Source organism: Nicotiana tabacum, chromosome 11, assembly GCF_000715075.1.
Source record: "Nicotiana tabacum cultivar K326 chromosome 11, ASM71507v2, whole genome shotgun sequence".
NCBI classification, from domain to species: Eukaryota; Viridiplantae; Streptophyta; class Magnoliopsida; order Solanales; family Solanaceae; genus Nicotiana; species Nicotiana tabacum.
This window is the reverse complement of record NC_134090.1, coordinates 83,322,177-83,332,781: the sequence shown is the minus strand read 5'-3', so window position 1 is coordinate 83,332,781 and position 10,605 is coordinate 83,322,177. Positions and strand designations below refer to the sequence as shown.

Sequence of the window (10,605 nt, the reverse complement as noted above, 5' to 3'; positions counted from 1 at the left end):
ACACAGATATGTATTTGCGTTAACTAAGTAGTAGATTTAATAAATTAGGGATGGCAGATGGCAGTGGGGCAGGGCGGGGCGGGACGAGGCGGGTTTGGCAAAACCTACAAAAATTTCAACTGGCCGCGTATAGTTATTTTTCTATTTTCAACCCGCCCCACCCCGCCCTGCTTAAATTTTTTTTCTTTTTTCTTTTATTTTTTTCTCTAAAACAAATTAGTTTGATATTTTATAATTTTTAAAATTGAAGAGATTAATATTATTCAAGCAATTATATTTTTTTTTTTTTGTCATAGTGTTAAGTTACATGCTCTGCCAAATGATCTCATTAGTAGTAACATAATTTTCCAAATGTATAAAGCTAATCATGCACTGTCCATGAAATAAGAAAGACAAGATTTTATCACCCAATCAGTCAGTTGGTATATGAATAATACATTGTTTTTCAATTTGCGTTCTTCCTTAATTATGAATGTTTAATTACTATCAGCAAAATAAAGCTGAAACAAAACAAATCTTAGAAGCTTTATAAATCATCCTTTTTAACAGTTCATAATATATTTCACTGTCACGATTCCCGATATGAACATACCAATATAGTACTAACAATTATCATTTTTAAATATCAAAAGATTAATGAAAGCACAATAATTACAAAAACAGAATGCTTTCCTCGGAAAGAAACCGACAATTAAATTGCTAGTCAATAAGAATGTATACTTGTAGTTAAAATGATCACTTTGTTTTAGAAAAGTTCATAATTCAAAAGCCGACCCGCCTTTAACCTGCATTAAACCCTCAACCCGCCCTACTTTAATTTTTTTTAAAATTATTTTATCCCGTCCCGCATCAAACGAAACCTACGCCGCTTCGCACCCATCCCACCCCATTGCCATCCTTAAGTAGAAGAATGGGTTACACCGACACAGCATTATACAGTTCAGCTTTTCTAAGCGAATGTAGGTACAGTAGGCAGTAACAACCTTCTAGCTAATACAACCAGCTTTTCTAAGCAAGTATATACTACTACATGACTATGGTTAGCCCAACAATTAGTGGAGCAACAATAAAACAATGGGCTTGTCAAATGACAAATTCCAACAGAACTCAATGTAGCCTGCGGGATTGCATTTTAGCACTTGTAATTTGATTAACAAGATAATGGACACTAATCAGTCAAAATTAAAGCACAAAACATATATTGCTTAAGAAATAAGCCATCTTCCCCTTCCAAGATATTTCAAATCAAGGACCTAAACATGTTATCCATAAGATTTCAATATACTAATAGGTATGTATAGAAGTATCAACTACAACGCAAAGGAATCAGTAAATGTGCCACCACGGTAGCACAGCACTCCAATATCCCAAACAAAAATAGAAAACTTGACAGCCACTACTACATAATTGCACTGGATATACTTCACAACTTGAGTTCCTTAAGCTTCTTGATGCTCTTCCTCCTCATCTTCATAGTCATAACCTTCCTCCTCAGCTGTTGCGTCTTGATATTGCTGGTACTCAGAAACTAAATCATTCATGTTGCTTTCAGCCTCAGTAAACTCCATTTCATCCATCCCTTCTCCGGTGTACCAATGCAAGAAAGCCTTTCTGCGGAACATAGCTGTGAATTGCTCACTAACCCTGCGGAACATCTCTTGAATTGAGGTGGAATTACCAATGAAAGTTGAGGCCATCTTCAGACCAGTTGGAGGGATGTCACATACTGTTGACTTTACGTTGTTAGGGATCCACTCCACAAAATAGGAAGAGTTCTTGTTCTGCACATTTATCATCTGTTCATCAACTTCCTTGGTGCTCATTTTTCCACGAAACATAGCTGAAGCAGTCAAATATCGACCATGACGAGGATCAGCAGCGCACATCATATTTTTTGCATCCCACATCTGCTGTGTTAGCTCTGGAACAGTCAAGGCTCGATATTGCTGCGACCCACGAGATGTGAGTGGAGCAAATCCAACCATGAAGAAATGCAACCGGGGGAATGGGATGAGGTTAACAGCAAGCTTGCGGAGATCAGAGTTGAGTTGACCAGGGAAGCGGAGACAGCAAGTTACACCACTCATGGTGGCAGAAATCAAATGGTTTAGGTCTCCAACTGAGGCAAATTCATCCATCAGTAAATAAATCAACAAAATCCACTGTATGAAGTATATTAATAAAAATGGTACATTCACTAGAATTCATGCACCAAATTAGGGGGGCTGAGTACGATTTTAAAATGGAAGAAAGGAAAACGATGGCAAGCACTAATATGTAGTGATCATACAACCAGAATCATACACAATCAAAAACTTTTGCACATAATATTGACTGAAAGGATAGCAAAGATTCTAAATACAATTAGATAACCAACTGAAAATGATACTTCAAATCAACTTTCCGATAAATGAGAAGTTTAGAAACATATAATATGTTCAGCACATACATAAATGAATGGCACCCGATCCTTCCCCAGCTCATCTCAAATTTAGTGGGGTATTTTAAGTCAAAATAGATGATAAAACTAACCCAAGGTGCATGAAATATATGAAAATATAGCACACAAGAATCAGGTTGCATTAGAAAAAGAACAGGTAACTTTAAAAAGGGAAAACTTACAGCTCGGTGTAGTAAGTTTGAGAGTGCGGAAGCAAATGTCATAAAGAGCTTCATTATCCAACACCATACACTCATCAGCATTCTCAACAAGCTGGTGAACAGAGAGAGTAGCATTATAGGGCTCAACAACTGTGTCTGAAACCTTGGGGGAAGGGAAAACAGAGAAGGTAAGCATCATTCTATCTGGGTACTCCTCCCTGATCTTTGAAATAAGGAGAGTTCCCATTCCTGATCCAGTTCCACCTCCCAAAGAGTGACAAACCTGGAAACCTGAAATCAAAAACAAAGTCCAAATTCATTTGTTTAACATATCAGATTACTTATTAGTGGACAAGGTATTGTACTTCGAGCACAAAATGCATTCACAAGATGTAAGCTAAAGGTAGCCAGCCCAATCTTTTATTCATTTTAAAGGTCTAAAAACCCAATCTATTTTAGATCAAAGACTCATGCAAGCAGGGTCTGAATTTATAAAATCCGAAGCGCATTACATAGTAATAGACCTGCTTCATTTGACTTAGTTATGGACCAAAAATAAGGCATTAACTAAGCAAAGAGGTTTCAAGCAATTGAGGCAACCATCACATAGCCATTAGGAGAATAGTTGAGTTGCTCAAAACAGGCTAAATAAAATAACTAATAAAATAAGAACAAATATGGCCTAAATTACAGTGTTAAGTAGCATATCACTCAATTATTCTCCATAACTAGCAAATTAGCCAAAATAGACACATATTTTCTTACCACAATGAAAGACGTTTTTCAGTTAAATTGAAATACAAACACACCGAACCTTCATATGCGCTAATATATGAGAAACCTAAGTTAAACCAAAGCGCTCATTCAAACAGGTACCGTATCTCTTATATTCAAATACATTCCAAAGGATGCACAATAAACAATCTATTTTACATTCTGAAAAATAAATTCTACAAAATTCCTATCCGATCAATTAAAGATAAATATACAATCATAAAAAATAAAATAAAAAACACAACCAGAATTACAGTGTTAAGTAACATATCACTTGATCATTTGCCGTAATAACAAGCAGTTTCTCCACAAAATAATACTACAAAATTCCTACCCGATCAATTAAAGAGATTAATTTAGTAATATCGAAATTTAAACGTTTAATAGACAACTAAATAGTGAAATTAAGGAGATATATGAAGTACCTTGTAAACAGTCACAGTTTTCAGCCTCCTTCCTCACAACATCGAGAACCGAATCAATAAGCTCGGCTCCCTCAGTGTAGTGACCCTTGGCCCAGTTATTACCAGCACCAGACTGTCCAAAGACAAAGTTATCGGGCCGGAAAATCTGACCATAAGGCCCAGATCTGACACTATCCATAGTTCCAGGCTCCAAATCCATGAGGACGGCGCGTGGAACAAACCTTCCACAACTCGCTTCGTTATAGTAAACGTTCAACCGCTCCAGTTGAAGATCATTGTCTCCTGCATACCTTCCGGTGGAATCAATGCCGTGTTCGGCACAGATAACTTCCCAAAACTTGGCTCCGATTTGGTTCCCGCACTGACCTCCTTGAATGTGCAAAATCTCACGCATTTTTGCTGCTGAAATTTGAATTTGATTTTGGATTTTTATGTGCTTTTGTTGTGTAGGAGAGAGGACCAGTGAGGGTTTTAGTGGTGTAGAGAGAATAATTTGGATTTGGGAAATGCAGCAGAGAAGAGGGAGAGTTTATATATTGGAAAGCCGCGAGTAAACGGGAGCTTTTTCGCCGTTAACTGTAACGGTGGTGGAAACGTTTCGTTTTAGTGGGAATTTTTGAATTTTGAAATGTAACGAAAATTTTGGGGTGGGTTGGGATGTCGTAATCACCGTACGTGTATAGTTAGTTGTACATAGCAGTAATATGAATGTGAAAGGTGGCACGTAATTGAGAGGAGACATGTCTCATGATGCTTCTTTTTTTCCATATTCTGCAGATATTTTGCTATTTTTTGGAACTATACATTTTTATTTACCATGATTCTTTCATAAATGTTTTGATGTTTGTAATTCTAGATAAATTATAATTTATTTACGTCCCTCAAGTTTTCTTTAAAAATCAAACTCATCCTCTAACTTTGAACAATTATCATTCGGCTCCTCATATCAAAAGCGATTTCTTAAAATATCTATTTTACCCTCTATAATTTTTATCTCTTATTTTTATTCTTCAATATAATGATATTTTCTTATTTTAATTTATGTTATCGACTTACCTATAGAAAAATTTAAAAAACTTTTTTGAAACCAAAATGGTGAGAAGGGGTAGTCAAGCATATAAGTTAATGATGTTCAATAGTGAAAAAAATGAAAAAAATAAAAATTACAATAAATAATTTACTCGTATGAGCAATTTTATTAATAGCAAACTCAATCTATCTACAAAATTGAGAATAAAGAGAATGAAATTTTATAAATTATACGCTGCAAGTAATAAAAATAATGGACGAAAAATAGTAAATTTTATAATAAATTTGCAAAAATTATCTATTTACAATTTGCATGAACTTTAGTTATAATTTTGAAAAAATCTACTAATAACAATCAAAACTAAAAAATTTATATACACGTAGTGAATAATAAAAATAGTGAAACTTAAAATTACACACACACAGACATACATTATATGCATTTTAATATACATGCATTAAAATAATAATAATAATAATAATAATAATAATAATAATAGTAAAGAACAAGCATTACATTTTGTAATAAATTCATAATATGATTATTTTATTTATGATGTTAGTGAAATTAGATTAAATTATATAATAAGATATAATATTTTTAACTTATGAATAAATACATGCATTAAAAAATTTCTAAATAATATAAAAAATGTGTTACATATATATATATATATGGGAGTTGAAAATGTCAAGGGAAAAATAGATATTGCATAGGATAAAAGAATGAAAATGACAATTGTTCAAAGTTGAAAGATGAGTTTGATTTTTAGAGTAAACTTGAGGGATGTAAATGATTTTTACCCATTTTCTAAATTATAATTTTATTTGTTAAAACATTTTTAAAAAATTGATATCTAGATTGAGATGTAAATTAGAAAATATTGTAATTCAAAATCTCATATAAACAATTACTCTACAACATAGTAACTCTTAATTGACCACCGCCCAGGTATAAATAAAAAGAAAACAAATGATCTTCTCACCTCATAAAGTAAGGGAAAAATTTATTCACTAAGTAAATATGTAAATGAATGGTCTAACTTGTGTTTTGCATACGAATTTCTTTTACTTAATCATACTTATACTAGAGTATCTCTAACTTCTGACTCTTATAATTAAATTATTTTATATTTAAGTATAAAGCGTGGACAAATACTTTTCCAGAATTGCAATATTCTAGTCAATTTTGAGACAGAAGGGTGAGTGAGTGTGGCCCTGTAATAGTGTTGCTAAAGCCATCTGGAGAGATGATGGGCAACATATATCCGAAACGTGATTTTCACTCCTAACAACCGGAAAATGAAAAGGACATGCCAGAATAATCCATATATGTTGCTTGTTGCACTGCCACTGTCAGTATAGAAATAGAGAGATGCCAAGGATTAGTCAAGTGGCAAGTAGACCCATTAATCATTAAATATTTGCCATGAAGCAACGACTCTCTATCCATTGCTAACTTCTTATTCAAGCAAAATGAGTTACTATCTCGTGTACATGTACATATATAACAACACTTGATACTTTCTTATGATACATTCACCTGCAGAATTTATTTGGGTATATCAACAAATTGGATCTTAGGAGTTAAGTAAGTTTAAACCTTGTGTGATAATATCATATGAAGATGAGGTTCAGGCATGTGAAAATAAAGTTCGAGAAGCAGCAATGTTCTAGATTGTGAGAAGGTGCAAGAGGTTGGTAGTAATAGGTCTAAGGAAAGATAGAGATAAACTGAGGAAGATATGGTACATCTTTAGCTCACCTAGAACATGATCCTAGATAGGAGAACTTAGAGGATGAGGATTAGAAAAGAAGGTTAGTATGTAATAGAGGGATCTCTCTTGTTTCTATAGGAGTGCATGGTTCTAGTTTAGAGCACCTGATTTGCTCCCTCTTCTATTTATCAGTATTATTACTAGTATTTTAGTATTATCTTATTCTTCAATTTTATCACTTTTGTTGTTTCTTTTACTTTGGTTTTCCTTGCTATTTTGCGGGCAATACTTTTTTTCTTCTTTTCTTCAGTATTTTCTTCATAGTTTTTTTACTTTTGTATTTTTCAAATATGTTCAGCAATTTTTTGCGCCGAGGGTTTATCGGAAATACTTTTTCTACCTCACACGAAGTAAGGGTAAGGTCTACATACATTTTACCCTCATCAGACCCCACTTGTAGAGCTAGGGATGGCCGTGGGGGCGGGGCGGGATAGGTTTGGCAAAAACCACAAAAATTTTAACTTGCCAAATTGCCCCGCCCCGCCCCACTTAAGTTTTTTTTTTCTTCCTTTTTTCTTTTATTTTTTGTAAAACAAACTAGTTTGATATTTTATTATTTTATAAAATGGAGAGTTTAATATTATTCAAGCAATTATGTTTTTCTCTTTGTCGTAGTATGAAATTACATGCTTATACCAATTAATCTCATTAGTAGTAAAAGAAGTTTTGGTTAAGTTTTTTCTCTAATACAGTTGGTCTATTTCGGATTTCTCTATATGCTGCATTTCTAACTTGGTATTATTTTTTCAAATGCACACTCTAACTATTTTTCTTCTTACTATTTAGCCTCTAGGATATCCTTAATACATATACACTGATTTTTTTTAATAACAATTTATTTCATCTCTCTATTATTTTTGCCATATCTCTACTTTATTTTCATTCAAAACACACAGATCATTCAAAATTATGTTTCTCCAAAAAGTTTAAGAAAATTTAAAAGGAATAGCTAAAGCAGGAAAATACTCTTCGCGTACGATTAGAACTATTTTGCCAAGGCTTCAGATTACCAATTCATTATCGAGAAAATGCGGGCTAAACTTGCAAATTGGAAAACCAATTTTCTAAACATAGCTGATAGGACTACCTTAGTACTTGCAACCCTTAATTCCATTCCAAACCGCGCTATGCAATACACCTTGCTCCCCAAAAAAACTCTTAAACAAATTGATCAAATTCAAAGAAATTTTATCAGGGGCACTACGTCAAACCAAAAAAAGCTTCACCTTATTAATTGTAACACTGTTTCCAAGCCTAAAGCTATAGGAGGCCTAGGAATGAAAGACGCCCAGTCAAAAAATAAAGTCTTGCTCAGTAGTCTCTCTTGGAGATTAATTAAGAATATCTCCTCCCCCTGGGCAAACCTCCTAATCCACAAATATTGTAAGAAAGACCTCAAACACTCCTCCTTCATATGGAAGAGTGTTCTTACTGGTTGGAAAACTTGTAACGAAGGAATTCAATGGTTTCCTGGCAGAAATTCGAACCTTAATAGTTGGGAGACCCAATGGATCCCTCAACTCCATCTCTGAGAGCCTGCATTGAGGGCCCTCTGAATCTTATGAAGCTACCCTTCCTATCAAGAAATTATTCCATAAAGGGATATGGAATTTTGATAAAACCTTTTTACTATACCCCCTTCAATCATGGATAAAGTTAATTTTATTCCCTTACCCCTTCAAAACATAGATAAACCCCTATGGAGACCCAACCTAAACGGGTTATTCAATACAAAATCTTGCTACAAATTACTAAATCAATGGGACACTAGTTGTAACCATGACTTTGAGTGGATATGAAAAATGCCCTGCCCTAATAAAATAATATATTTTTTTGGCAAATTCTTCACAATAAGATTCCTTGCCGTTCATATCTCTATCATATTGGCATCAATTTAAATCCTCATTGCCCTAGTTGCAAAGATCAAGAGGAAACCATCACTCACATCTTCCTCACATGCCCCATTGTCTCTGGCATATGGAGATACTTTAAAATTACTAACTTGTTCACTAATCAGGACGAACATTTGTTAATCAAACTGAGGGACAAAATATCAATTCTAATACCCTAAAAATCCCTTGAAGTAATCTTCTACCTTTCCTTCTATGGGGTATCTGGATCAGTAGAAACGACAATAATATCAACAACACCCATTATTCCCCTCGCATGAAACATATCTGCAATCTAGCTTTTGAATTCCTCTTTTTCAACTCCACTGGCTTATCAAATGTGGATAAATCCATCATTGACATAAAATGGTACCCTCCTCAACGTGACTGGCACAAGCTTAACACGAATGGAGCCTTCAAACAAGAAGGAAATAAATCTGGTATTGGAGGAGTCTTCCGAAACCATAAAGGAAAATGGATATTAGGCTTTCAAAAAATAGACAATGCTCTTTCACCTTTATACTCAGAACTCCAGGCAATCCACGAAGGCATGAAAATAGCAATTTACAACCTATTTTCATTAGAAATTGAAACAGATTCCACCGAAGCTATCCATACACTAGATAAAGATCACTTTGTCATGACTAATACTGTTCATTTATGCAGGTCATTGATGCTCCAGCAGAAGGACCTGTCCCTACGGCATAACTTCCGCGAAGGAAATCGAGTAGCCCACCTTTTGGCAGCAGATGCATGCAAGGACACTTTTTGGCAACCATGCAAAGAGACAGCTAAACTACATCCAACACCACCTCCTTTTGTAACCCCACAGCTTGCTAAAGATCTGGATGTTATTCACCTTTACAAGAAGTCACTAGACACTACGGCATGTAATAGACTAAAACTTCTAGGAAACCAAAATGTCACAAACATTGGTTCACCAAGTTGTGACAAGTTTTACTGTCAAAACGTATGTACCAGAAACAATTTCTAGTCTTTATATAATATAACTATCCATATTATCAAAAAAAAAAGAGCTATTTTGCTAACGTGCACCTAAGATACGATCTTCCCTGGTGAATCTCTAATATTGTACTTGAATTGATTGCTTTCTTTCAGAAAAAATAAAATTCAACTTTATGTAGAACCGCCCCGCCCCGCTTTAAGATTTTTAAAAACTATTTTAACTCGCACCGCATTAAGATTTTTAAAAACTGTTTTAACCTGTCACGCACCCGCATAAGAGTAATCCCGCCCTGCCTTGCATCAAACAAAACTTACCCCGCACGGCATCTGCTCCGCCCCATTTCCATCCCTATGTAGAACCACACTGAGTATATTATTAGTGTTGTGTGATAATGTTGTACAAAGAGACAACAAGTCATATTCTAACGCAAATGTAAAACTGTAATATCTCCACTATGTTTATGACTGGACATATGAAACGTGAATTCACATAAAATCATTTGGTTATTAGAAAATAATCCAGTAGATAATCAATATTAGCTATCTCCCATTAATCTATTTATTATATCTATGGATAATACGTGAATGAATTTATACTAGTACTAGCTATACCGATATTATTTATCTCTATAGTTCGTGACTCGTGTATTGCATCTTTCCACTGAATTAAACGACCCCTCAACTATTGAAGGGACGTTTCGTACACATCAATAATAGACATTACTTTGCCTTATTATTTAATTTTTTTGTACGCTCTCTCTTTCAATTTATGTAAACTTATTTGACTGGACACAAGTTTAAGAAAAGAGAGAAGACTTTTGAATTTGTGATGTAAAATAAGACACATTTGTTTTATGTGGCTATAAATCATTGTATAAAGATAAATTGTTTCCAAATATGAAAAATAATTCATTCTTTTAGGAACAAACTAAAAAAGAAATAGGTTCACATAAATTGAAAACTAGTACTTTAATTAACTGTCCCCTTTTATCCTTGACTACGTACGTACACTTGTGCTCCTATTTATCCTATTGCATTGAGACATTGACATCATCTCCATAAATTGATTAAGTCACGAACTGTGTGTTTTCCTACTGGTCCCAACTCCTAGGTGGTGATTGGAGACGGGTGAGAATAGAGTCC

The 10,605-nt window shown here is 34.2% G+C and overlaps 1 protein-coding gene across 1 annotated transcript; it reads right to left on the bottom strand.

The window, feature by feature from the left end:
- Positions 1-1,182: 1,182 nt before the first annotated feature.
- On the bottom strand, positions 1,183-4,312 carry LOC107826880 (tubulin beta-1 chain). The gene is made up of 3 exons (XM_016653919.2): positions 3,801-4,312; positions 2,623-2,892; positions 1,183-2,119 (listed from the first exon to the last, which is right to left on the bottom strand). Exons 1-3 carry the CDS (start codon positions 4,192-4,194, stop codon positions 1,440-1,442), a joined length of 1,344 nt encoding a protein of 447 aa, XP_016509405.1. The 5' UTR covers positions 4,195-4,312; the 3' UTR covers positions 1,183-1,439.
- Between the last annotated feature and the right edge of the window lie 6,293 nt (positions 4,313-10,605).